The 27,610-nt window shown below is 50.1% G+C and overlaps 1 protein-coding gene across 3 annotated transcripts in view; it reads right to left on the reverse strand.

The window, feature by feature from the left end:
* Nucleotides 1-4,415: 4,415 nt before the first annotated feature.
* The window catches only part of COL5A3 (collagen type V alpha 3 chain), a 44,446-nt gene continuing 21,251 nt past the window's right edge, over nt 4,416-27,610 (reverse strand). For 2 of the 3 annotated variants that reach the window (XM_081498139.1, XM_081498140.1), the window contains exons 31-67: nt 27,174-27,227; nt 23,634-23,687; nt 22,645-22,689; nt 22,409-22,462; nt 22,240-22,284; nt 21,790-21,843; nt 21,645-21,698; nt 21,338-21,391; nt 21,096-21,203; nt 20,830-20,919; nt 20,421-20,474; nt 19,234-19,341; nt 19,022-19,129; nt 18,880-18,933; nt 18,176-18,229; nt 17,427-17,534; nt 17,297-17,350; nt 16,888-16,941; nt 16,728-16,781; nt 16,540-16,593; nt 15,628-15,735; nt 14,907-14,960; nt 14,678-14,731; nt 14,353-14,406; nt 14,138-14,191; nt 13,619-13,726; nt 13,389-13,442; nt 12,623-12,676; nt 12,319-12,426; nt 12,014-12,067; nt 11,894-11,929; nt 11,419-11,472; nt 10,649-10,856; nt 10,451-10,563; nt 8,009-8,077; nt 5,516-5,755; nt 4,416-5,419 (exon numbers count right to left, since the gene is read on the reverse strand). In XM_081498139.1, coding sequence (XP_081354265.1) covers nt 5,273-5,419; nt 5,516-5,755; nt 8,009-8,077; nt 10,451-10,563; nt 10,649-10,856; nt 11,419-11,472; nt 11,894-11,929; nt 12,014-12,067; nt 12,319-12,426; nt 12,623-12,676; nt 13,389-13,442; nt 13,619-13,726; nt 14,138-14,191; nt 14,353-14,406; nt 14,678-14,731; nt 14,907-14,960; nt 15,628-15,735; nt 16,540-16,593; nt 16,728-16,781; nt 16,888-16,941; nt 17,297-17,350; nt 17,427-17,534; nt 18,176-18,229; nt 18,880-18,933; nt 19,022-19,129; nt 19,234-19,341; nt 20,421-20,474; nt 20,830-20,919; nt 21,096-21,203; nt 21,338-21,391; nt 21,645-21,698; nt 21,790-21,843; nt 22,240-22,284; nt 22,409-22,462; nt 22,645-22,689; nt 23,634-23,687; nt 27,174-27,227 — 2,883 coding nt within the window. In that variant the 3' untranslated portion in view covers nt 4,416-5,272. Of the gene's footprint in view, nt 5,420-5,515; nt 5,756-8,008; nt 8,078-10,450; nt 10,564-10,648; nt 10,857-11,418; nt 11,473-11,893; nt 11,930-12,013; nt 12,068-12,318; nt 12,427-12,622; nt 12,677-13,009; nt 13,101-13,388; nt 13,443-13,618; nt 13,727-14,137; nt 14,192-14,352; nt 14,407-14,677; nt 14,732-14,906; nt 14,961-15,627; nt 15,736-16,539; nt 16,594-16,727; nt 16,782-16,887; nt 16,942-17,296; nt 17,351-17,426; nt 17,535-18,175; nt 18,230-18,879; nt 18,934-19,021; nt 19,130-19,233; nt 19,342-20,420; nt 20,475-20,829; nt 20,920-21,095; nt 21,204-21,337; nt 21,392-21,644; nt 21,699-21,789; nt 21,844-22,239; nt 22,285-22,408; nt 22,463-22,644; nt 22,690-23,633; nt 23,688-27,173; nt 27,228-27,610 lie in introns of all 3 variants that reach the window. The other variant, XR_014056103.1, reaches the window with a different exon arrangement.

A 27,610-nucleotide genomic window follows, 5' to 3' on the forward strand; every position in this document is an offset into this window, starting at 1 on the left:
AGATTTTTTTCCAATAAATATATACAGTACTACGGGCTTCCCTGGTGGCTCAGCGGTAAAGAATCTGCCTGCAAAGCAGGAGCCACAGGAGATGTGGGTTCGATCCCTGGGTTGGGAAGATCCTCTGGAGGAGGGGATGGCAACCCACTCCAGTATTCTTGCCTGGAGAATCCCATGGACAGAGGAGCCTGGTGGACTACAGTCCACAGGGTCGCAAAGAGTTGGACACAATTGAAGCGACTTAGCATGCTCACACAGTACTACAATGATCCCAGGTTGGTTGAACCCATGGATTCGTAATCATGTATGCAGAGGTCTGACTATAAAGTTATGTGCAGATTTTTGACTATGCAGGGGTTGGCTTTCCTAAACCCAGCCTTGGTTCAAGGCTCAGCTGTAATAACTAATGGAAGCAGCCTTTCTAGTTCCACATCTGATACTCTCCTCTGACACACATGATCTCCAAGGTCTTCATGGAATGGAGAGAAAGAGCAAAGAGGACTGTGTGGGAGGTTTTATGGCTACACACATCCTCTTGGCCAAGACCCAATTGTCCCCAACCTGACTACAAGGGGAGCTGGGAGATGTGATCTCAATTATGTGTGCCCAAGAAGAGGAAAATAACATAGCAGCATTGGTGATACCATTATGCATTCTTTTGGGGGGTGGGGTGGGGCTGTGATGGGTCTTAACTGCAGCACGCAGGATTTTGGTTGCTACATGTAGAATCTAGTTCCTTGACCAGGGATGGAACCTGAGCCCCCTCCATTAAGAGCTTGGAGTCTTAACCACTGGACCACCAGGGAAGTTCCCAGTGTATGCCTTTTTTTTTTTCCTTAAAAGATGCATTTATTTATTTATTTAATTTAGCTGTGGTGGGTCTTTGTGGCTGCACGCAGACTTTCTCTAGTTGCAGCAAGCGGAGGCTACTCTCTAGTTGCAATGCGCGTGCTTCTCTGCCATGTCTTCTCTTATTGTGGAACACAGGCCCTAGGTTCATGGGCTTCAGTAGTTGCAGCTCTCAGGCTCTAGAGCACAGGCTCAGTAGTTGTGGCGCGTGGGCTTAGTTGCTCTGCAGCATGTGGGATTTTCCTGGACCAGGAATTGAACCTGCATCCCCTGCATTGCAAGGCAGATTGTTAACCACTGGACCACCAGGGAAGCCCACCATATGCATTCTTGAGTTAAAGATGTTTGAGAGAGGAACTAAAAGAAGGCAGGGCCAAGTCAATGTTTGGATTGATAGAAGTCAGGATGAAGAAATCAGCAAAAGCCACACATCCAAAGAAGAGGTGACTGGGAGAAACACCATCCTCTCAAGAGCCCTCATGGGTATTTGATGATTTCCGGGTTCTTACACTGTGTGTCAGATACTTCCTTAAGACTTCACATGATGAGTTCCCTGGTGGCCTAATGGTTAAGATTCGGGGCTTTCACTGCTGTGGCCTGGGTTCAATCCCTGGTTGTGGAACTGAGATCCCAAAAGCCACGTGGCCAAAACAACCTCCGTATGGCTCTTTTCTCACATCCTTCAGATCTCTGCTAAAACACCAGCTCCCCAGCAAAGCCTCATCTGACCAACCAGTTTCAAACAAGCCATCACTCCATCAGTCTCTATCCATGCAACTTGTTTGATTTTCCTTCACAACAATTGAAAGTGAAAGTGTTAGTGGCTCAGTCGTGTCCGATTCTGTGATCCCATGGACAGAGGAGCCTGGCGGGCTACAGTCCATGGGATTCTCCAGGCAAAAATACAGGAGTGGGTTGCCATGCCCATCTCCAGGGGATCTTCCCAGCAGACTCTTTACCATCTGAGCCACCAGAGAAGCCCTCACAACAATCACTACCACCTGAAATCATATTACACAGCTATTTGTGTATAATATGTTTTCCACGGGAGTAAGATCTTAAGGGCCGACACCACATCTTTCTTTTATCCCCAGCATCTAGAAACATGCCTAGTGCTGAGTACACATGCCACACAGATAAACAAATGAATGAATAAGTAAATAAATGGATGACCTCTGGGCATCAACATTCTTCATAGAATTTGAACTCTTAGTAACATTTATTGAATGAATAAATGAATCCAGGTGGCCTTAGAGAGCCTGCTGGCAGAAATAGTAGAGTAAGCTCTGACTTGGGCTTCCCACATGGCTCAGTGGTAAAGAACCCACCTGCCAATGCAGGAGACACAGAAGACTCATGTTTGATCCCTGGGTCAGGAAGATCCCCCAGAGAAGGAAATGGCAACCTACTCCAGTATTCTTGCCTGGGAAATCCCATAGACAGAGAAGCCTGGGAGGCTACAATCCATGGGCTGGCAAAGAGTCAGACATGACTGAGCATGCATGCATGCAAGCCCTGGTTTGGCAGAGGCAACTTACTACAACCTGTTACTTCTGCCCACCCAATCCCACCTGATCCAACTTAATGCACACCAGCCCTCCATCACTCCTAACTCAATAATGTCTATCAGCTGATGAATGGATAAACAAAATGCAGTAAATTATTATTCAACAATAAAAAGAAATGAAGTTCTGACACATGCTGCAACTTGAACTGTGAAATTATGCTAAATGAAAGAAGCCAGACACAAAGGACCACATGTTGTATGGTTCTGTTTATGGGAAATGTCAAGAATGGGCAAATCCACAGGGACAAGAAGATTAGTGGTTTTCTACCACTCAGAGGTTTGGAGGAGATGATGAGTGACTGCTAATGGATATGGGATTTCTCTCCGAGGTGATAAAAATGTTTCAAAATTGATTGTGGTGATAGTTGCACAAGTCTATGAATACCCTAAAAACCATTTAATTATGTACTTTAAGTGGGTGGATCAGATGGTACGTGAATTACATCTCAATTCGAGCCGGTGGCTTGTGGGATCTTAGTTCTGCCACCAGGGATTGAACCTCGGCCACAGCAATGAAAGCGCCAAGTCCTAAACACTTCATCACCAGGGAATTCCCAATCAATCTGTTTTTTAAAACTCTCAACCCGGGGAATTCCCTGGTGGCGCAGTGGATAAAAATCTACCTGCCAGTGCAGGGGACATAGGTGCAGTCCCTGGTCTGGGAAGATTTCACATGCTGCGGAGCCACGAGCCCACACGCCACAACTACTGAGGGCGTTCTCTAAGGCCTGTGAGGCCCAAGTACTGAGCCCACGTGCTGCAAACACAAAAGCCTGAATGCCCTAGGGCCCGACAGCCAGAACTAATGAGTCCCTGTGCCACAACTACTGAAGACTGTGTGCCCCAGAGCCTTTGCTCCACAAGAGAAGCCACTGCAAGGAGCAGCCTGCACGCTGCAACTAGAGTAGCCCCTGCTCTCTGAAATGAGAGAAAACCTGCGTGCAGCAACAAACACCCAGTACAGCCAAAAATACATAAATGTAAAGCAATGTGTACATGTCAAAAACAAAGTTAAAATCCTCAGCCCAACATCTAATCCCCAACACAAGTCATCCCACATCCAACTCATCTTAACTGATCCCATTTTGACTTACCAAATAGATAATCCCCCACCTCAAATTCATAATAACCCCTACTCACCTCTACTCAACTCAATCTACCTCTTAAGTCAACCCTAATTCAATTCAATCCAGTATCCAATTTCAACCCCTTAACTAAATCCTCTCGTCATTTCAACCTCCAACTCAGCGGATTCCCAGACCGACTCAACTCACTTCAAACTACCCTCCAACCTGACTCATCTTTAACCCACCTCCCTAATGGCTCAGGGGATAAAGGATCTACCTGCAATGCAGGAGACACAGGAGGTGTGGGTTCAATCTCTGGGTTGGGAAGATCCCCTGGAGGGAAATGGCAACCCACTCCAGTACCCTTGCCTGGAGAATTCCATAGACAGAGGAGCCTGGTGGGCTACAGTCCATGAGGTTACAAAGAATCAGCCACAATTGAGCATGCACATGAATCCCCAAAGCTACCTCTATCAAAAGGCACAATTAATTAAGGTAAGTGATGGCAAGATACCTTGGGTGAGATAAGAGCCAGACCCTAAGAGAGCATCAGTTGACAGACACAGACAAGGAACTTCCCTGGTGGTCCAGTAGTTAAGAATCTGCCTTGCAATGCAAGGAACATGGGTTCTATCCTCAGTCTGGGTAAATTCCATATGACTCGGGGCAACTAAGCTCGTGCACCACAACTACTGAGCCCATGCTCTCACACTCTAGAGCCAAGAAGCCAAAACTGCTAAACCTGTGTGCACTAAAATCCATGCCCTGGAATAAGAAAAGCCACTGCAATGAGAAGCCCAGGCACCACAACTAAGAGTAGCCCCTGCTCACTGCAACTAGAGTAAGCCTGTGCACAGCAATGAAGACCCAGGGCAGCCAAAACTGAAAATAAATAAATAAAAATTTAAAAAGAAAGAAAGACACAGACAGGACACAGTTCACTGATTTATTCTCAGACTTGAGATGCCAATTATGCCCTATGGCCTGGGGCAGGTGGCGGTGGGGGGATGGGGATCACACTAGAATTTCTCTCATCATATCCCAGCCTTCCCTAAGGAGGAAACAGATTAAATATACAACAGAGGGTATTCTCCCTTTCAATACAGACCCAGGTATAAATAGGGCAGCACCATTAGAATCCTGGTTTTCCCCCCGCCATCTTGGTCCCCATGCCACCTGGCATAGCAAGGTGTATTTGGGGAGGCATGGAGGGAGACAGTATTCAGAGCTGGGCTGAGGCAGCAGAAAGAGTACGCAGCTCAGTCCAGGGAAGTCCCACTTCCCTCCGTAGTCTGACATCAGTCCCTTCACTGCGAACCCACCTGGAAAGAGGAAATGAGCAAAGGGATCCCAGTCTGGGTTCAGGAGACATCCAGTGCTTAACTATGGGGAAGGTAGCACCAAAGGGTGTTGAGAGCACTGACTGAGGGGGTGGGAGGCAGGCGTGGGTGGGGGCATTCATCAGCTCTGAGTTAGAAGTTCATTGCTTTGTGGGGAGGGGAGGTTCAGGGGAGGGTTCAGTGGTGGGTGGGCACCGAGGGGAGAAAGAGCCAGACTACAGTTATGCCAGCCGGGGCGCAGTGCAGAGAAACTGGACCCATGGACCAGAATAGTCCAGCCCCCAGACCCCCTGGAACGGAGAAGGAATATTGTTTGACCGTGATGAGCAGACCGTTTCCTGGCTCCACACAGTCACAGGAGACGATAAATATGATGGCTTCAAAGCCTCAGCACCAAATGTGGCCCATCTGGGGGGCTCCCTCATTGTCCCTCGCAGCCCCCAAAACTCTCAGCTGCTAAAGCAGACAGGGCCCAGTTCAAACCCAAACTTCTGGTTTGTCTGGCCAAAGTCAGCAGCTGCCACATCCAACAGGGGCAGAAATCCCACTCGGGAGGAGCTGAACTCGAAGAGGGTCTTCGACTGTCCCTTCCGGAGCTGACACAGGAAGACAAGGATGGTGGGTGAGTCAGGGGGAGGGGAGTAATCACAGGCTCCTCTCCTCAATCTGGCCAGTCCCTGCCTCTTCCTTACCCTGCAGCCATCGTAGGGGACTGTGATGGTGGCGGCTGTCGTCTGGTTGAAAGACAGCTCCTCCCCATTGGCCCCAAGGAAGCGGGCAGAGCGGCTGTGGTCACCTACAGCTTCGTCCAGCCAGGCGGCCGAGTTCTGGCAGGTGTACGTGAAGCTCTGGCGGGCCGTGGCACTCAGCAACTTCAGGAAGGTCAGCTGTACCACACTCACAGGGGCCCCATCGGCATCCACGTAGGAGAACTGGAGGTGGGACAAAGGGGCGGTGAGGATGTGTCATTTGCCTCGACTCTTTCCGAGGTACCCACCTCCCAGGATCTCTATCCACTGCCAACCTGCCCTTTCTGCCAAGTCTTCCTCTTTGGCCTCCCCACCAGCCATCTGATCATCCCTGGTTCTCCTGCAAGCCCCTAGGCATGTGTGGCTATTGAGCACTTGAATGTTGGCTTGTGAGACTGAGAAACTTTTCACAATTTCAGTTAAATTTTAACTTTTTTTTGGCACTCATTTCTTAAAAATTGAAGTATAGTTGATTTACAATGCTGTGTTAGTTTCAGGCTTATAGCAAAGTGATTTAGTTATATAGATATATACACAAACATATATATACATATATATATTCTTTTTCATATTTTTTCAATTACAGTTTACTACAAGATACTGAATATATAGTCCCCTGTGCTATACAGTAGGTCCTCATTGTTTATCTATTTTATACATAGTAGTGTTTAGTGTGTATATATTAATCCCAAACTTCTAATATATCCCTTTCTCCCTTTCCCTTCTGGTAACCATAAGTTGGTTTTCTATGTCTGTGAGTCTGTTTCTGTTTTGTAAATACATTCATTTGTATCATATTTTAGCTTCCACATGTAAGTGATATCATCTGATATTTGTCTTTTCTGACTTACTATACATAGTAGGATAACCTCTGGGTCCATCTATTTAAATTATTTAATTTAAAAATGTTTAACTTTATTTAATTTATAACTAACAACTGAGCCTCAATCCATTTATCAGAAAACTGAGGTTTGGAACAACTTGAAGATGCAAATCTACTTTTTCAACTGCAGGTTTATGCAATATAAGTATTTCCAAGGAAATTTAGTATCAAAATTATGATGTGCTATAAATATAAAATATGCACCAGACTCTGAAGAACTCACAGGGAAAAATTTGAAAGTGCTTCAATAATCTTTATATTGATACAACAATATTTTGGATATATTGGGCTACATAAAATATATTATTAACGTATCACTGGCTTGAGATAACTAGCCCAGTAACACATCTTTTTTGGCTTCCTTCTCTTCCCTGTATCATTTCACATTTCCTGATTTATGTTTTCTGGACTTACATCACAGATAAACCCCTCTCAATTGAATCTCAGGTCTGTTTTAGGGGAACCCAAACCCATATACCACTTGACATTATATGGTAGCTTTGTTTCCTTGGTTATTGTCTGTCTGCTTCCTTGGTCCCATTCCCAATAGAATATTAACTTCATGAAGTCAGGAAGTGTGTGTTTTCTTTGCTGCTATGTTCCCAGTGCTTAGCATACATATATATGTTACATAAACACATCCCAAATGGACCCAAGATCCCCCATCACTGTTTAAACATGATCCTCTTCCCATTTATATATCTCAGAATCTCACTAGACATCTGTTCTTCAAACCAGGAACCTGGGCATCATCTCTGTCTCTTTCTTTTCCTCCCCTCCATCTCATCAATTACTATTGATAGGTCCTATTGACTTGCCATCTCATCAATTATCTAGGTCCTATTGACTTGCCCTCTTAGATAACATTCTAAGCCATTCCTTCCTCTTCATACCCCATGCCACTAGCTCCAGCCTCTTCCCTTCCTTGCCTTTCTAAACCAACACATCAGTCTCCTCCTGGGTCTCCCAGCCTCCAGTTTCCCCACAACCACCACCAGCAGCCCAGAGGCATTTTCCTATCACAGAGATTGAATCTCGGTCCCTCTCACTTAAACACATTCCATGGCTCTCTATTGCCCATAGATCTTTCTGAAGAGGTGGTCTAAGCTCTCACCTACCTCCCCAACCTCTTCTCCTACCACATCCTGCCTCACTCTCTTTAGAGCAGAGCAAATCTCTTTTTCTTCTAATTTACCAGGCTTTCTCTTGACTCTGGGCCTTTGTATATGCTGTTCCATCTCTCCAGAACACCCTTCCTTGTCCTCCCAAACTTGCAAACCAGTTAATTCCTTAGATCTCAGCTGAGCTGTGACTTCCCTCAGGAAGCCTTCAGGTCCTTCCAGCACTGCCTTTAGATCACCACCATGCCCTGTGTTTCCCCCCACATCACACATCTGATGCTGCCACACCCAACACCCCCCTACCCCCGCAAGCCTATGATCAGCATAAAGGCAGAGGTGAGGCTATCCTGTTCATCTCACCTTCTCCAATTCCCCATGCTGGTTTACACCAATTTTTATACCACCCCCTCCCTGGCTTTGCAGGCAACTCACCTTTTTCCCTCGACGGAATGTGCTATACCAGCCACCTGGCTTTTCTTTGGACCAAGAGGCCAGTTTCACCTGGGGGACAGAGGGAAGGGTGTAACAGGTGCCCTGGGGTGGTGGTGGTGGGGGGCTGGCAACGTGTCAATTTTGCATTTACCACCTCACATTGAAAGCTACTGACTGTAGGGAACTTCCATGGTGGTCCAGAGGCTAAGACTCTGCACTCTCAATGCAGGAGGCTCAGGTTCAATCCCTGGTCAGGGAACTAGATCTCACATGCTGCAACTAAGATCCAGTGCAGCTAAATGAATAAAAAGAAATCTACTGACTATAAATATCAGGGACTCTTAGGCTATTCTCTGGCTGTGGGACTGAGCTTGGCAGGTGCCCAGGACAGAGCCAAGAGGCTGGGGGTTTCTGACTTCTGAGGTCGCCTCCACTGATGATTGAAAACAGCTGGTGGATAAATGCTCCAGCTCCCACCTCTCCCCCGAGCTGAGGTAACTCCCAGGAGCCTGCCCTACACTGTCTGAAACCCCTGAAGCCCCCTGTGGATCAGAGCCTTGGGTGTCCAATGGTGATGGTTTAACAACACACCCCTTGGGAGTTGCCTGGTGGTCTAGTGGTTAAGAATCCACCTGCCAATGCAGAGGATATGAGTTCAATCCCTGGTCTGGGAAGATGTCGCATGCCACAGAGCAACAAAGCCTGTGCACCAAACTAATGGGCCTGTGGGCCACAACTACTGAGTCTGTGTGCCTAAAGCCCATGCTCCTCAAAAAGAGAAGCCACTGCAATGAGAAGCCTGTGCACCACAACAAAGAGTAGCTCCCGCTCACCACAACTAGAGAAAGCCCACACACAGCAACGAAGACCCAGTGCAGCCAAAAAATAAATTAATTTAAAAAAGAAGAAGAACATTACTGTGCACTTTTGCAGGCCCTGTGCTCACTATGTGTTTACCTGCAGTAGAGATATTAAGGAAAAATCAATTAGTCAAGTGACTCGGTCGTGTCTGACTCTTTGCAACCCCATGGACTGTAGCCCATCAGGCTCCTCTGTCCATGGACGTCTCCAGGCAAGAATACTGGAGTGGGTAGCCATTCCCTTCTCCAGGGATCTTCCCAAACCAGGGATCAAACCTGGGTCTCCTGTATTGCAGGCAGACTCTTTACTGTCTGAGCCACCAGGGAAGCCCCAAGAGGTATTAACACAGCACTGCACACAGTCAGTGTTTTATCAATGTCATCTGATATGGGTACTGGTACCAGGACTGCACAACTACCCTATGAGGTAGATACTTTCTTGACCCCCCACTTTACAGAGGAAAAAACTGAGATAACAGATCTGGATTCCAACCCAAGCAGTCCAGGGTCCAGAGGCTCACTGCTCTACAGCTAAGCCTGGTTCTTGGTGTCAGAGACTGTTAGGCTCCCTGATGGAGAACCCCAGGATTTCTGGGCGACCAGGTGGAGGGCAGTTAACCCATGGGACCTATAAGAGAGCAGGTTAGGAGGCAGTGTAGACGGGTGGTTAAGGGCTGAGACAAGGGCCAGATGATCATGGGTAATCTTGTCCTTCTCTGTGCCTCAGTTTCCCTATCTGGGGGATGATAACAGAATTGTTTTTTTTTTAATTGAAATAGAGCTGATTTCCAATGTTGTGTTAGTTGCAGGTGTACAGCAAAGTGATTCAATTATACCTTTTTTTTTTTTTTTCGGATTCTTTGCCCTGATGTTGGTGTTGTTTAGTCTCTCAGTTGTGTCCAACTCTTTTGCAGCCCTATGGGCTGCAGCCCACCAGGCTCCTCTGTTCATGGGATTTCCCAGGCAAGAATACCGGAGTGGGTTGTCATTTCTTTCTCTAGGGGTTCTTCCTGACCCAAGGATCTGGCTCAGATCGCCTGCTTAGCAGGTGGATTCTTTGCCACTGAACCACCAGGGAAACCCTCTCTCCCCTTATAAATTATTACAAGATATTGAGTATAGTTCCATGAGCTGTACAATAGGTTCTTGTTGGTTATCTATTTTAGGGATAATAATAGAATGACCACATCAGTAAGTTAATGCAGCTGAGTGCTTAGGGCTGGCACATATATCCTACTATTTCAAGGTTCAACGCTATTATTGATTTCTTTACTATTTTTTCTTATCTGTCTTTCCCCATAGAAAATGAGCTCCATAAAACAAAGCGAAGCAAAGAGGGTTTTGTTTTGTTTTGTTTTAGTTTGTTTGGTGTTTTAGATTCTCTGCTGTTGCCCCAGCATTTCAAGGACTTTGGCATACAGAAGGTGCTCAATAGACGTCGGTTGAAGGAAAAATAAAATCCCAATCAACTCCTGGTGTGGGGCGGGGTTGGGGAGCGGTGAGGTATGAATGAGATATGAGTTCCTCCTTCCACCAACCCCCCTTCCACCAACCCCTCCCAGGCCCCTACGCAGGTACTCACGGTCTCAAACTTCTTGTCTGGGTAGAGGCAGGTTTCTCCTCCTGCCGTGAAGTTACAGAAAACTCTGAGCGCATCCCGCGCGCAGCCTTGATTGGGATCAATCCAGTACTCCCCTGCCGCAGAGCCAGTGGGGAGAGGATGAGCCGGGGGCTGGATCCCATGGCTCCCCGCCCTCCAGGGGCAGGGGCGAGACCTCACCGTCGGGCAGATGCGGATGGCTGCGGTGCAACTCTTTGCACACGAGACCTGGGCGCTCAGCCGTGCCAGGAGGGCGCCGCAGCTGCTCCAACTCGAAGCTCAGAGACGCCATCGAGGCCAGCACCTCCTCCAGGCCGCCCTCCAGGGTTCCCAAGCCCAGCACGGAACGTCGGCGCCGGCGCAGCCCGTGCAGCTCCGCAGAGGGACCCTGGGCAGAGGTGGGGATGGAGGAGAGGAGGAAGGCAGGAGGAAGAGACAGGGAGAGAGACAGGCAGAAATGAGAGATGTGGGAGGCAGAAAGATACAGGGGTGTGGGGAGAGGAAAAAGAGTACGGAGAGATAGAGACAGGGACCGGGGACATAGACAGTCAGAGACAGAGGGAGACATAGCAAGGAGAGGGACAGAAAGGCTCAGAGATGGGAAGCAGAGAGAGGAAAAAGAAGAGCCAGAACCACAGTCAGGCAAAGGAGAGAGAGACAGAGGGAGACCCGGAAGACAAAAATAAAGATAAAATAGTGAAACAAAGTTTTGAGGTAGAGACAGAGAAAGGCCAGAGAGATGGATAGTCAAAATCCAATCAGAGCCCCGATGGAGGTCCCCCCAACCCCCTACACACAGCTCAGGTCCTCCTTCAGCTTTTGAGCCACCTTCCTTCCCACCTGCAATCCCTGAACACCTGGTGTGTGCACCGCCCACTTCTAGTCACTGAGGGACGAGGGGGTACACTCGGACAGAGCCCCATGGGGACAGAGCCCCATGGGGAACTTACCGGGGGACCAGGAGGACCTGCGGGGCCGGTGTCTCCCCGAGGACCTTGGGATCCCTGTAGAGAGAAGTCACTTGGGTGTAAACTCTGTCTATGGAGATTCCTGCCTGCCAACACACACACACACACACACACACCACTGGAGGAAGGACATGCAATTTTCAGCCCCAAATATAAAATGCAAATTTTCTTTCCATATTTGAACATCTCTGAAATCAGCATCTTAACATCTATGACAAGTCATCATTTACTTGGCAGAACTGTTTTCTTCTGTAGCAGTTCATAAAACAATGGCACACCCTGCAATGGATGACGTCTTAGATTTGATAAAATACAATGGTAGGTATTGAAGAAATAGTTGAATGCTTGACTGAATGAATAAATAAATGAATGAACCCAAAGGCATTGAAGGTTCTGGTACAGTGAAGGGGGCTGGGGAGTTGGGAGGTGAGAGCCCAGGAGAGCAGTGACTACTTACCTGGGACCCCTTTGAGCCTTTCTGTCCTGGAGGACCCTATGGGGTAGAGATAGGGAGGGCTTGGACTCCTGGCTGGCCCAACAGGGTGAACCCCCGTCCCCACAAACCCCTCATACTCACCACCACGCCTTGGGGCCCGGGGTGGCCCAGAGAGCCAGTGGGACCAGGGGAACCCTGGGAAAAGGACATCAGAGTCATCACTGATGGTCCAAACACATCCCCCAGACAAGTCCCCTCAAAAGAAGACTCTCAACCCCAGACACAACCTTCAAATCCCCCAGATAGAGCCCCCCATTTTCCCCAGACACAGTCCCTATTGTTTGAGACCCAGGCTTCCCAATCCCCCACACCCAAACAAGCCCCATTTCTGCTTTCCCATCCCCCTCGAACACAATCTTCCCTCTTGGGGCAGGACTCACACTCACCGGTTCTCCCTGGAGGCCAGGGGAGCCTTGCACTCCTGGCAACCCCTGATCCCCTTTCTCACCAGCCTCCCCAGGGGGGCCGATGAGACCAATTAATCCAATGTGGCCCTGGAGGATATGAGAGACACATGTGGGGGAAGAATGGGGGTGGGGAGTTGAAAGACTGTTCCGTTTCAGCCTTGGGGTAGTGAGTTTGGGAGCAGAGGAGACCCCAATGTCCTAGCCCTCTGGCTATGAAGGGAAGTAAAGGTGGAGGAGAGGGAGGTAGCTGGGGGAGAAGAATAATAAAAAGAGGCATCCTTACCTTTTCCCCCTTGGGGCCAGCATCTCCCTTCAGCCCTGGGAGGCCAGAGGGCCCCTGGAAGGAGAGTTAGGATCAGTTGAAAGTGAAAGTGTTAGTCACTCAGTGGTGTCTGACTCTTTGAAAACCCTATGGACTATAGCCCGCCAGGCTCCTCTGTCCATGGGATTCTCTAGGCAAGAATACTGGGGTGGATTGCCATGCCCTCCTCCAGGGAATCTTCCCAACCCAGGGACTGAACCCAGGTCTCCTGCATTGCAGGCAGATTCTTCATTGTTTCAGATACCCGGCAAGCCCTAGGGTCAGTTGGTGAGTCTCAAACAGAAAGCCTCATGTGAGTGACTGGGGGATAGTCAAATGGGAAATTACCTAGATTTCAAATGGAATTACCAGGTAAGTGGTCATGGGGGTGGCCAGGAGAGAAGAGAGATGATGAGAGATGAATGGAGGAGTTTTTTGGAGGATGGCCAAGATGAATGATCTGTAATCAACATCGGTGTGGGTAGTCAGTGTAGACTATTAAGATAGATGGTCAGTTTGGTCAGTGTAGACCATCAAGATGGAGGGTCAGGGTGGGTGGTCAGTGTAGACCACCAAGATGAGTAATCTGAAGAGATGGTTAGTATAGATGGTCAGGGTGGATCATCAGAAGGATAATCAGTGAGGGGTCAGTCTGCACTATCAGTACCCAAGGTCACTAGATGGTCACTGGATGGATACCCAGTGTGATTCTCAGTGCTGAGACCTCAGGGATGAAGAAGTCTCTTACCAGGGGACCAGGAGGGCCTAACAGTCCAGGACGTCCCAGGAGGCCTGGTTCACCCTAGGGCAAAATAGAACATGAGGGGGCTGCACTCTGCCAGAACTCAGTGTGGCGCCCCCCTCCCACCCCGACCAAGGTCAGCTCCTCCCAACTGTGATGATAAATTACAAGAAGCGAGCACACAGGCAGGGCCTGATCCCACCCCCCAACCCCATCCCTGTTCCCAGTCCACTCACCACAGGTCCGGGGATCCCACGAAGACCCTCAGGTCCAACACGTCCAGGGGGCCCTCGAGCCCCCACTGGGCCTGTACTCCCTGGAGGCCCATCAGGACCTGGTTCCCCCTGAAAAGGAGCAAGGTGGAAGGAAGGAGGCAGAGAGAATCAGGGGGTGCCTGCCTCCTGACCCTCCAGCCAAGAACCATCAGGGAGCGGGGAGAATTTGGGGCAACTGTGGTGGTCACAGGTCCCTCCCCATTCTTCTGGCCCAACTGTTGACCAATGGGTCAGGACAAGGACCGCTCCCTGGGACTTCCCTCATGGTCCAGTGGTTAAGAATCTACCTGCCAATGCAGGGGACACAGGTTTGATCCCTGCTCTGGGAAGATCCCATATGCTGCAGGGCAGCTAAGCCCGAGCATCACAGCTAGAGGGTAGCCCCCACTTGCTGCAACTTAGAGAAAGCCTACACACGGCAATGAAGACCCAACGCAGCCAAAAATAAAAGGACCCCTCTCTTGGCCAGGGGGAACTCACCTTGGCACCTTTCTCTCCTTCTTTGCCTTCTGGACCCATGCGACCAGAAGGACCCTGAGGGGAGAAAGTGTGAATAGAGGGCTGTGAGCTGAGTAGGGGGTTGTGATGGTGAGTGGGGGGCTTGTAGGTATGAGGCGGGGCTTGTGAAGGTAAGGAGGGCCTGTGAGAGTGAGTGGAACCAAGTTAGAGCCAGGGGGTGGAGTGTCATCACTCACCCTTTTACCAGGAGGCCCAGGGGCGCCAGGCTCCCCAGAAGCGCCAGATGGACCCTATGGAGATTGTAACCAGCACTGGAGTCAAGGATGACAGTTTCAGGATGCCTCTGATGGGAAGACAGCCTTCCCCAAACATCACCCCAGCACCAGCCATCCCTCCTTTCCCCTGCCTCCTCCTTCAAGCTGCTCACATTCATGGTATGAAGCAGATGCATTTCTGGGGGCCCTGGGGACCTCATTAACCCATTCTCCTGGCCCTCAATTCACTCACTCACCTGCCCCAACACCCCTCTTTAGGCACCACCTCCTCTGTTCCCCTACTCACCGGTCCCCCCACATCTCCAGGGTCTCCCTTCTCCCCTGGGGGACCATCTTGACCCTGTGGTAGGGGGAATGAAGTTGGGAGGGGTCATGAGGGCACAGGAGAATGTTGGGGTGATGCTTGGAGGAAAGTGGATGTTTTATGCTTCATCGACCTTGCCCAGGTCTATGATGAGTTTGGGGACAGAATAGGGAATATGCTGGGCTTTTGAGGAAGGCGGGGTCAGGCTCACCGAAACTCCAGGGTCTCCGGGGGGGCCTAGCTCTCCTGGGATCCCTGTGGGGCCCTGGAACACAGAATGATGAAAAATCATATCTCTGAATGGTGGAGCATTCATTCATTTATTCATTCACTCAGCCATTCTAAGACACAGTTCTGGTTGCCGGGGATACATTGGTGAAGAAAACACAAAATACCAGCCCTGCTAGAAGGAACATTCTGGTGTTTAATGGGAGCTAAAAATGTTCCATGAATCATTTCACTGCATCCTCCCAGCTTGAGATTTACGGATAAAAATCAGAGAGGGGACCCGGTAAGGGGTGGGTGCTGAAATTCAAATCAAGGTCCCTCAGACTCTGAAGCTCCTCACCGCCCTCCCTCTCCACCCTGAGCCCCATCGCCATGGCAGGAGGGGCGCAACCTCTGCCCTGATGGCGAATCCCAATCAACCATCCCTGATCCCTCATCAGCTTCAACTTTGACCTTTCCAGCACTGTTAGAATGACTCTGTGTAGAAGCAAGTTTCCCCTGCTGCCATGACTGATTACCACTGTATATTTACACTGATTCATTCTTTCATTCAATCATTCATTCATTCAGCCATGTTTGGGGCTGCTTGTGGAATCAGCACACTGATCAGCACATGGGACCTCTGGCTGGAAGTTGGGAAGCAGGTTCGAGTTGACACATGAGCCCCTCCCCGGGTCTCAGCCTCCATGTGCCCCAGGACTCACCACATTCCCCTTTGCTCCATCCTCTCCAGGGGGGCCTTTCTTGCCTGGGGGTCCAGCAGCCCCAGATGGGCCTGCATCCCCCTTTTCACCAACTTCTCCCCTGGGGCCCTTTGCAGAAACAGAGGTCAGAGATCAGAGTAGCCTGGACTCTCCGGGGGTCAAGGTTAGCATACCTGAACTCAGGAATCTGCGTGGCCTGGGACTTTCCTGGGGTTAGGGGTCAAAGTAGCCTAGACTACCCAAGGGTCAGAGGAATCTAGGATTTATAGGAGTCAGGGGTCAGGGTGATTCAGTTGACCAGAGGTCATGGGCCAGTTTGGGCTAGCCAGTGTGCCACTCTGGAGTGAATCAGAAAAGGGGTCCCAGGACCTCCCTAGTAGTCCAGTAGTTAAGAATCCACCTTGCAATGCAGGGAACACAAGTTCAATCTCTAGTCAGGAAACTAAGATCCCACACGCTGTGGAGCAACTAAGCCCACATGTTACAACCACTGAACTCTTGCGACACAACTAGAGAGTCTGTGCACCCCAAGGAAGGATCCCACATGGCCCAACAGAGCTCCCATGTGTCCCAACTAACACTGGACACAGCCAGACAAATAAATGAATCAATATTTTTAAAAGGAAGAAAGGGATCCCCTCTGGGCAGCTCATTCTCAAGCCAGGGCCTATGCTTTAGATCTGAGCCCCACCTACCCCCTCAGCCCCGCACCCTTGCACAGTACACAACCTAGAGAACTTGATGTAGCAACCCTGACACTTTTCAGGTCTCTGTCATCAAGATAACTGGGGATGCCCATAGGTCTGGGTCCATGAGTGACCTAGGGCTGCTCAGAGGTCACGGGGGCCCAAGATGCCCAAAGGTCGGGGATTCCCTGAGATGGGTGCAGGGGCCCAGAACAAAGTCACTCACTGGGGTGCCTGGGGTCCCTGGGGGTCCTGGGTCTCCAGGCTCTCCTGGCTCACCCTGCAGGAGGCAAAGTGAAAGTGAGGAGGCGTCCCCTCCTGGAAGCCAGAACTGCCACCACCAACCCCCCCCCAACCAGGCAGGACTGGTTGAACCTCCCTGGCCCCTGGGCATCCCCTTGTTCTCTCTCTCACCTTCTCGCCCACAGCACCGGGCTGACCAACTCCCCCAGGCAACCCTGGAGGACCCTGGAGAGACAACGAGGGATACAGGTGGGATGGAGGGATTCCAACAGCTCCTTCTTGGGAAAGTGATGTCCTGAGGCCTCCTAAGGCCCTCCCCCCAAGTCCTCACCTCTGATCCGCTGGGGCCCTGGGGACCCCGAGGGCCTGGAGCTCCGTGGGGACCCTATGGGACAGTCAGAATAGCATCCAGTGACCTCATTGCCCCTCAAAAAGCTCCAAGCAAGAGGAGAAGGGAGCGACAGAGGATGAGATGGTTGGATGGCATCACCGACTTAATGGACATGATTTGAACAAACTCAGGGAGACAGTGAAGGACAGGGAAGCCTGGTGTGCTACAGTCCATAGGGGTCACAAAGAGTCCAACACGACTGAGCGACTGAACAACAACAAACCACAAACACCACCCTTGACACTGGTGACCCACGTGATCCTTAAAACAATGTGCCCTGTGACCCCTCAAATCGATCTGATGGCCAACCCTGCCCTACTGCCCCTCCCATTTCCCCCATAGTTCATACCATGGACCCTACATCTCCAACTTCTCCCTTTTCTCCAGCAGGGCCTGGCATTCCCTGTGGAGCAAAGAAGCAAAATTGGGGCACAAAGTGGGGAGGACCCGAGGCCATACCCTCAAACTCAGACACCCACCTGTAGGCCAGGAGGGCCAATCACGCCAGGGAAGCCTCTCACTCCATCATCTCCTTTCTGCCCAAAGAGGCCTGGGAGTCCCCGGCGTCCCTGAGCCCCATCTGCTCCCTAGAAGGAGGACAGGGCAGGACACAGTTAGGATCTGTGTCAAGGGTTGGAGTTAGGTTCAAGGTCAAAGTCAGGATGGAAGTTCAAGGTTGGGATGAAGTTTGGGGAGGGTCAGGGTTGGGTCTGAAGCTAGCGGTGCAGGTTAAGGGTCAGGGTTTAGGAATGAAATCCAGGACTGAGTCAAAGTCTTGAGATGAGCCTTGGTGGAGAGTCAGGGTCAAGCTGAGGTCAATTAAGGTCCAAGTGGGGTTGAGAGGTAGGGTTGGGCTTGAGCTCAGGTCCAAGGTAAATTCAGAATTGGAGCTCAGGTTTGGAGTCAATATTGGAGGGTGGGTCTGGACTGGGGTCAAGGGTAGGACTGGGGTCAAGGGTAGGACTGGGTCAGGTTTGGCTAATGCTGGATGTGAAGATAAGGTCTGAGTTAGGATTGAAGTTAAGGTCACAAGCTGCATTAAAATTAGGGCTGTGATGGAGTTTGGGGGTTGAGGTCAAGACTGAGTCAGATTCTGGGGTGAGTTTGAATTGAGCATTGGCATGAAGGGGTAGGGGTTGAGGTTGAACTGGGGCCTGAATCACAGTGGAGAACACTGTCCCTTCCCATGAGGGATCCAGAGGAGGACCACAAAGCTGGGAGTACTCACCGGGGAGCCTGGGTGTCCCACCGGACCCCGTATCCCTGTTGGTCCAGGCGGGCCCTGGCGGAGGGAACAGAGTCAAGAAACCTTCAGGTTTAAGATTAAGATCACACGTGGGGAACTTCCCTGGTGGTTCAATGACTAAGACTCCGCACTCCCAAGGGGGTCAGGATTCAATCCCTGGTCAGAGAACTGGATCCCAGAGGCCACAACAAAGATCAAAGATCTCATAAGCAGCAACTAAGACCCAGTGCAGCCAAATAAATAAATTTTTTTTTTTAAACTGGAAAAAAATGATGAAGGGGAAACACCAGAGACATCAATCACTGCACCCCTGTCCACTCCCCACCCCACTAGAAAACTGCATTTCCCTCCCCACAACCCTGTCTTCCTAGCCACCAACTCATGTAACCAGACAGAGCATCTCTCATAAGCTTGGCCCATCAGAATGATGGCCCCAAACTCCCATCAGTTTCCCAGGACTGAGCTGGCTTCCGGGTGATGGGTGCTGAGACTGAATTCCTGGAGGGAAGTTGGGACCACAGTTGGCCCCTTTATTCTGGGTAGCTTAAGTGACTTCTGTTACTTGCGAGTGTCAAGATGGGGCTCAAGAAGGCAGGAAACCCCATGACCCACGCCCCTGCCCATCCTCTCAATATCCCTTTTACCCCTCCCCAAAGACCAGCTCCCTCTCTGGGGTCCCCACTCACCGCATCTCCCTTGTCACCTTTGCTGCCCTTGTGACCAGGGGCACCCACTTCTCCCTGCAGAGGAAACAGGAAGAGGGTCGACCCAGCCTCCCTCTTCCCCTATCCTCCCCCAGCCCCTCCCACTGCATCAACTCTCTCTCACCTTGTCCCCTTCCTCGCCAGAAGGCCCCGCAGCTCCAGGGGGTCCAGGAAGCCCCAGGGGCCCAGGGATCCCATCTTTACCAGTGGGGCCAGGGGCACCACGTTCACCCTGTTAGAGGGAGTAGAAAGAGTCAAGGCAGAAATGCGGTCCTGGTATGTGGAGGGCTGGTTCTTGGGGATGATGCCTGGGGAATGAAGGGGGCAGGAACTTACCGGGGAACCCTTCTCGCCTGTGGGGCCCACAGGGCCTTGGCCTCCACTTTGACCAGGAAGCCCAATGCCCCCTGCTGGGCCTACAGGACCACGCTCCCCAGGGGAGCCCTGAAAACAGGGGTGGAGTGTCAGGAATGAGAGCAATAACAGTAGATCTCATTTATTGGAGGGTTTGCAAGCAGCCTTGAGTTAGGTGGTTACCACCAATCCAGGCTGTTCCCCCACACAGCAGCCAGAGGGCGATGTGAACATCCAAGTCAGAGCACGTGACCTCCTCTGCCCGCAGCCCTCCAAGGCTCCCACCTCACTTGGAGAAAAAAAGCTCTCCTGGCAGCCCACCAGGCCCGGGGCGACCTGCCCCCATCTCCTCCCTGCCCTCACCTCCTCCCACTCACTTCCCTCCAGCCACACGGCCCCCCTCACTGCTTCCTCCAGCCTCAGGACTTTGCACATGCTGTTCCTTCTGCCTGGCACACACTCTTCTCCTAGCCAACCACATGGCTCTTTCCTCAGGTCTCAGCTCAAATGTCATCTTCTCAGGAGACTTGCCCTAGTCAGCTTTTTTATTTATTTTACTTTTTGGTGCCTCAGGGTGTAGTTCCCCCACAAGGGATTGAACCAGCGCCCCCTGCATTGGAAGCACGGAGCCTTAACCACTGCACCTCCAGGAAAGTCCCATGGCCAGACTATTTAAGGGCTCTCCCCTGCTCCCCACTAATCTGTGTTATTTGGCTTTGTGGCATTCACCACCGCTGATCCATTATCTCCTTGACTAGATAGTAGTAAGCTCCAGGAGAACGGAGGTTTTTAAAGGGGCTCACGTCCAACTTCCCTGAGGTCAAGTGGTTAAGACTTTGGCCTTCCAATGCAGAGGGGACAGGTTTGATTCCTGGTCAGGGAACTAGAGCCCACATTTAAACGGTAAGATCTGGCATGGGAGTAAGTGTGTGTTGGACAGAGCATCTCACTGAGGTTTACAACCTGGAGATGGGACTATTTTACAGACAAACCAACTGGGGCTGGTGGAATGATAGACTGCTTGGCCAGTGAGTGGCAGAGAGGAGTGTGACTCAAGCCTGCTTGGCTTACAAAATAGCTGGACATGATCATGACCGTACCCAGCTTCCCAGATATCTTGAAACCCCTCCACCCTGTCCACCCCCCATAGCAGATGGGTTTACACTTACATTGGCACCAACAGGACCCGGGGGGCCCTTGTCACCCTTTAAACCAGTTGGTCCCTGAGGAGGAGATGGTTCATAGTCAAGAGACCCCCCAAAGGTAATTCACTGGTAGTCCAGTGGTTAGGACTCTGTGCTCTGATTGCTGAGAGTCTGGGCTCGATCCCTGGTCAGGAAACTAAGATCCACAAGCCCCCATGATTTGCTTCCCCAGAAACAGAGAGACCCCCCCAAAGTGCCCCCAGGTCCCGTGTTTACTCTGGGGGGCTCAGAGTTCCCACCCCCTTCCTGGCACTGAGGTTAAGGGATCCATCCCTCCTCCTCCATGGTCAGGATGCTATGGCCATGTCCCTCCTGAGCCCCCCTTTCTTTCTCCACTTTACAGCCCAGCCAAGTACATGCAAACCATACTTACTGGGTCCCCGGGGGCTCCGTGGGGACCAGGGAAACCTCTGGGTCCAGGTGGCCCTTCCTTCCCAAGGGGTCCCAGTGGTCCCATGTCCCCCTGCAGGAGTCCAGGGGAGGGAAGTCAGACTGTGGAGAAGGGGGCATCTCCCCTCAATCTGTGAGTCTGGGTCCCCTACCCCACAGGGTTGATGCTGAGCCTGGAGATGACAGTGAGGCCATTCCAGGATCTTTGGGGTCATTCAACCGAGATGTCCCATGGGGTGGTGATCTCACCTTGGCCCCTTCTCTGCCTTCCAGGCCAGGAAGACCTTGTTCACCAGGAGGTCCAGGGGGCCCTGGGGGCCCTCTCTCACCCAGAGGCCCTGCTTCTCCTGTCTTTCCCTGGAGAGGAAGAAGGCTCATCTTGAATGGAGGTGGCCTGAGGCAGTGGTTCTGTCTGGGATCACCACCTCCTCTCCCCCCAAATATCCCTGAACTGGTGCAAAACTGAGGAGACCTGTAGGGTTCACTCTGACCTGAGGACCCACGACACCAGCCGGTCCAGGTGGGCCTGTCTGACCTTGGAAACCCTGAGGAGAAACATTGAAAGAAGGTGTCACGGGACTTCCCTGGTGCTGCAGTGGTTAAGGCTAAGCATCTTCTGCAAAGGGGTGCAGATTCCATTCCTGGTAAGGGAACTAAGATCCCACATGCCACAAGATGTGGCCAAAAAATTTTTTTAAAAAATAAAATATAAATGAAAAAAAATATATCACGGAGTGGAAGAAATGAAGAGCCCAATGGGGTCAGGGGTCAGGGGTCAGAGGTCAAAGGGTTGCTCACCAATTCTCCTCTCTGTCCAGGGTGTCCAGGTAGCCCGTCTTTCCCCTGGGGACCCTGAGGGACAAAGCATGAGAGAGTTGAAGCACAGTAAGGAGTCTTCCCACTGCCTGGCTCCCCCTCCCCCCAGCAGGATATGCTCACTTACAGGGGGACCCTTTGGTCCAGAGAACCCAGGAGGACCTTGCAGACCTGGGAGGCCCTGAAGTGGAAGCAGAAATCATTAGAGCATCCTTTCTGCTTTCCTCCCCCTCCCCTTGAGTCCCACCTAATGACAACAAGCATTTTGGGTACTTCCTGCAGGCCAGGCATGGAGTCAAGCATTCTACCTGCAGGAAGTCATTTCATTTGCCACTGAAGCCCTTTGGGATGGGGACTGTGGTTATTCTCATTTGGTAGAGGGAGAAACTGAGGCACAGAGAGGTTAGGTGACTCAACCAAGATCACAGAGCAGGTGAGCAGCAAAGTTAAGACTTGAACTCACAGCTCTCGGATATCAGAGGCTCTTTCTGCATGCTGCATTATAATGTCTCCCTACCTTCTGGGCTTGTCTCCCACCCAAAATCTCACACACACACACGTTCACTCACTCACTCACCTTTTCTCCAGGGAACCCAGGGGCTCCGTCCTGGCCCACATCACCCTAGGATAGAATGAATTAGACTCAAGCTGCCGAACAAAGTCAACAGGAAGGTATTGGGAGGGACTTGGTGAGCCTGAACCAGAAGGCCTGCATGGGGGTGCCTGACCACCCATCCTCTCCATACCTTAGGGCCTGGCTGCCCTGTGGCACCTGGTTGTCCTCTCTCTCCGCGGGCACCCTGAAGAGAAAAGAAGCAAAGATTAGAAGGGAGAGGGTGGGGGAAGCCTAGGAAATGAGGCCGAGTCCCTAGGGTCCCTTCTCTCTGTGACCACCCAAGGACCACCAACATGCCCCAAACTCTCTTCCCACCCACCTCTCCCCTCGTAGCCCATCCTTCTGGCCCTGTCCCCATTTTCTTACTGGTGGTCCCCGCTCTCCTTCCAGGCCTGGCTGCCCGGCCTTCCCCTGGAACATAAATTGGGGTGAGGGGGAAGAAGAAGGTGGTGATGGTGCAAAGACAGGACAGAAACACACAAAATACACCCAGTCAAAGACCTGGAAAGATGTCTGTCTCACATTCATTCACAACCCTTTCACTCACTCATATACATAAACACAACTTACACCCAACTATGAAAAGATGACAGACACCCAGTTATATTATGATTGCACCTACAGGGTCCACACCTAGAAGCATGTTCACTCACACAGACACCTGTTTGTTTATCACAGCTGCATGGTATTCACTCAGGATTGTGTACCACCATGGCATGCAAGGGGTGACCACAGCTTTGAGATGACACATGGAGCTTGTCATGTAATATGTTCCTTGCCCATGTGTCTAAACACATGCAATAAACACATATGTACATGGGCTCATGTGAGGACACGGTCTTGATAAACACAGCAGTATACATGATGGGTGCATATACACAATATCCATTTACATAGCCATAGTGCACACATAGCCAAACAATGCATGCATGTATACACAATCCCTCAGGTGCACAGAAAACACATACACCTATGTGTGTTTCCCTATTCTTTCATACACATCGACATGCCCTCTCATGCATTTATGCCCACAGTCACACGACATACATGCAGCTGGTGCCCTTGTTCACCAAGTCACAAGCCCCTAGGCTGCAGCATCCAGGCCTCATCTGATTTGCACTGAAGGGCACATAGGATGCACGTGCATGCATGGACACATGGGCACACATGCTGTAGTGCCAGGTGGGATCACCTACATGTGCTCTGCATTGCATGTGGCAATATGTCTGCACACAACTTCTTCCAGGCATAGACACAGCCGCCTAGGGTTCCACCTGCTGTCACGCACAGCCACACACACTCCTCCTCTCGCGCAGGCCCTTCCCCTCCCCCCTGACCCCTAGATCATGACTCACCCGCTTCCCTTTTTCTCCTAATGGTCCCAGGGGTCCCGGAAAGCCAATAGATCCCTGAATCAAGAGAATGAGAGAGAAGAAATGGGGATGAGGAGTGGGTGGTGGGCAATGTGAGCCCTCCATTTGGCCATCTCATCTTTTCAGGCATTTCCAGGTCATTGATTCCACAGGCTTCTTTGGTCCCTCCAGCCCCAGCCTCCTCCAAGACAGCCCTTAGGCATCCTCTCTCCTCTTGCTCACTCCTTTCCAGCCACACTGGCCTCTTTAATGCTACTCACATACCAGTACATTCCAGCCTCAGGGCCTTTGCACTGTCTGCCTTTGCCTAAAATTCTCTTCTTTCAGATCCCCTCCTCATCTAGATCTCATTCAGATGTCACCTCCTTCAAGAAGCCTCCCACCACCATCTTGACCACCTCATCCTCAGATCATACACCAACATATTTTCCTATTTTGTCTTGAAATGACGCTGCTTATATTCTTACTTATTCAATGACTAGGACATAATACTCTGGTCCTAATCCCCACTGCCCGGCATATGGTGGGCACTTTCTCAATACTTATTAACTGACTCCAGTAAATGCTTTCCTGCCCATCTTGGAGGCATCCTCCCTTGACCTGGGGGGAAGACATCATAGGCTCCAATATCCCCTTCTCACCCCTCACTGTGTTTTGAATCCTAGATCCATCACTGGACTAGCTGTGTAGCCCTAGACAAATGGCTTAACCTCTCTGAGCAGCAGTCTCCTGGTTTGTAGCCTGGGGATATGAACAATACCTGCTTCACAAGGTTCTGGTTAGGATAGATGGGATATGTATAGAAAGTATCTTGTTTAGTTTTGTTTTTGTTACAAAGTACTTGGCACATAGTATGAGTTCAAGAAATGTTAATTGTCATTGTTTCTCATGTGATTACTAACTGCTATGGGCTGAATGTTTCTGTCCTCTAAAAATTCATATGTTGATCCTCAATCCCAAGTGTGATAATATTTGGAGGTGGGGCCTTTGGGAAGTAAGTAGGTCATGAGGGTGGGGGCCTCATAAATAGGATTAGTGTCCTTATAAGAAGAGGAGGCTAGAAATACTGAGTGAAGTAAGTCAGACAAAGAAGGAGAAATATAGTATGACATCCCTTATATGTGGAATCTGAAAAGAAATGATACAAGCAAACTTACTTGCAAAACAGAGAGAGACTCACAGAATTAGAGAACCAACTTATGGTTGCCAGGGGGAAGGATGGGGGAAGGGATAGTTAGGGACTTTGGGATGGACATGTACACACTGCTATATTTAAAATGAATAACCAACAAGGACCTACTGTACAGCACATGGAACTCTGCTCAATGTTATGTGGCAGCCTGGATGGGAGGGGAGTTTGGGGGAGAATGGATACAGGCATATGTATGACTGAGTCCCTTCATGGTTTACCTGAAACTATCACAACATTGTTAATTGGCCGTATCCCAATACAAAATAAAAACTGTTTTTTTTAAAGAAAGGAGACTATATCTCTCTCTGTCTCCTCCCTCTCTCCTTGGTTGTTGTTCAGTCACTAAGTCACGTTCGACTTTTTGTGACCCCGTGGACTGTAGCACGCCAGGCTTCCTTGTCCTTCACTATCTCCCAGAATTTGCTCAGATTCATGTCCATTGAATCGGTGATGCCATCCAACCATCTCATCCTCTGCCCCCGCCCCTTCTCCTTTTGCCTTCAATCTTTCCCAGCATCAGGGCCTTTTCCTCCCCTATGTGAGGACAAAGACAGAAAATGTTCATCTACAAACCAGGAAGAAGCCCTCACAGAATCTAACCATGTTGGTGCTCTGATCTCAGACTTTTGGCCTCCAAAACAAATTACTATGTTTAAAACATCCAGTCTAAGGCATATTTATTCTAGCAACCCAAAACTGACTTCAACTTAACTGATACATTAGGCCTCCTGTAATGTGTTCATTGCTTGATGCCCAAGGCACACTGCTCAGTCTTGGCTATGAGCCTTTGAATTTCTTTGAACTCCCGGGAATTTCTGTTCCAACAGGCTGAGTTCTGCTCTGAGTTTGGTGCCTTGAGTTAAATCCCAAACCTGTTTATAGCAGTTACCCTTGCCAATGGACTCATGTGATTTAATGAAAGTTTATGAAAACTGATGAAATGTAGAAAGGGAAAAGAAAGATATCTCTAAAATCAAAGTTATATGGAAAAGACAAGAATTCCCTGACAGTTCAGTGGTTAGGACTCAGAGCATTCACTGCCAAGGACCTAGGTTCAATTCCTGGTCTGGGACCTAAGATCCTGCAAACTGCAGAGCTCAACCAAAAAAAGAGAGAGAGAGAGAGAAATAGAAAAGACTTAATATAAAGGAAAGCAATTAAAAAAAAAAGAATCACTGTCAAATTATGCATGGGCAAGATAACTATGGGGCTTCCCAGGTGGCGCTAGTGGTAAAGAACTCATCCGCCAATGCAGGAGACATAAGAGAGGCGAGTTCCATCCCTGGGTCTGGGAGATCCCCTAGAGAAGGGCATGGCAACCCACTCCAGTATTCTTGCCTGGAGAACCCCATGGACAGAGGAGCCTAGCGGGCTACAGTCCATGGGGTTGCAAAGAGTCAGACATGACTGAAGCCACTTAGCATGCATGCAGGCAGGGCCTCCAGGGTATGCAGGGGCCTGGTTAGAGGGAGGCCTCAGAGGCAGCGCCAGGCATTAGAGTCGGGAAGATCCCCTGCAGGAGGGCGCGGCAACCCACTCCAGTATTCTTGCCTGGAGAATCCCATAGACAGAGACTAGTGGGCCACAGTCCATGGGATTGAAAAGAGTCAGACACAACTGAAGAGACTTAGCACACACAAATTTAAGAAAACTGTGCCAGAACAAGACGCCAAAAGTATGGAACTCGAGGATTCTGTACTCAGATTTCTTCTAAATATCTTTGATTTTTTTGCTCCGCTTTATGTAAACAAAAACTACAAATCATCAGTGATGTAATACGGGTGTGGCTTAGGCAGAAAGACATGTCTTACCAATGCTTCATCCATCAAAACATTGGCAGCCAAATGTACATTTTTACATAAGCACCTTTTAAGTTATAATTAATTCAAGATATGTAAGATGCATGTTTTTTATTATTCTCCTCCTTTTTGTTTGAACCAGCCTCAATCATACCAGTAAGAAGGGTCTGAAAGATTTATTATCACCAAAATCATCAACATTATCATAATCAAATTGATGAGGTAGTTACTGCTGGTATCTCCTTTTTGCAACTGAGAAAATGGCTCAATAGACTTGTTCAAGTTCATGTAGCAGGTATTAGGGGGTGACTTACTCAAGGTCACTTAGCAGGTGCGTAGTGACTTACCCAAGGCCACTTAGCAGATAAGATTGGGTATTTGAGCCTAAGTTTGATGCCAAAGCCCACATCTTACACTTTCAGTGCCCCATGAGGTGGTCAGTTCACACCCTCAGACCACAGCCTAGAACCCCAAATGTTAATCAGTCTCTAAACCCTACCCTTGCCCACCACCTGCCTCCTAGCATCTGACCTTAGGGCCTGGACGTCCTGGATAACCTGGGAGACCCGGCACTCCAAGCTTGCCCTGCAGAGAGATTGTAGGAAAAAAGTCAGAGATTGCAATTTGGGGGTCAGTGGGCGAGGGGCAGGATGGCCAGGGCACGGTGGCAGAGGGAGGAGGGTGGGATCCAGGGAAACATGGGTTCAACTCCTGGTCCCTGCCTGCTAGGGGCATGTCCTTGGACAGATCATTCAACCATTCCAAATCTCAGTTTACTTGTCTGTAGAATGGGAATAAAAATGTCTGTTGCCTATAGTGGTTACAGGGATATAAATAAGACAGTGTGCATGGCATTGCTCTGTCATGCTGAGCTGCAGAAGTGAAGAAGTTGAGAGCTTCCTAAAGTTGGAGATAAAAGAACAGAAGGCTGAAGGCAAAGGGCCAGGGAACACCTTGACGGCAGGAAG

Source organism: Giraffa tippelskirchi, chromosome 6 (assembly GCF_054371585.1).
Source record: "Giraffa tippelskirchi isolate mGirTip1 chromosome 6, T2T-mGirTip1v1.2.pri, whole genome shotgun sequence".
Lineage (NCBI taxonomy): Eukaryota > Metazoa > Chordata > Mammalia > Artiodactyla > Giraffidae > Giraffa > Giraffa tippelskirchi.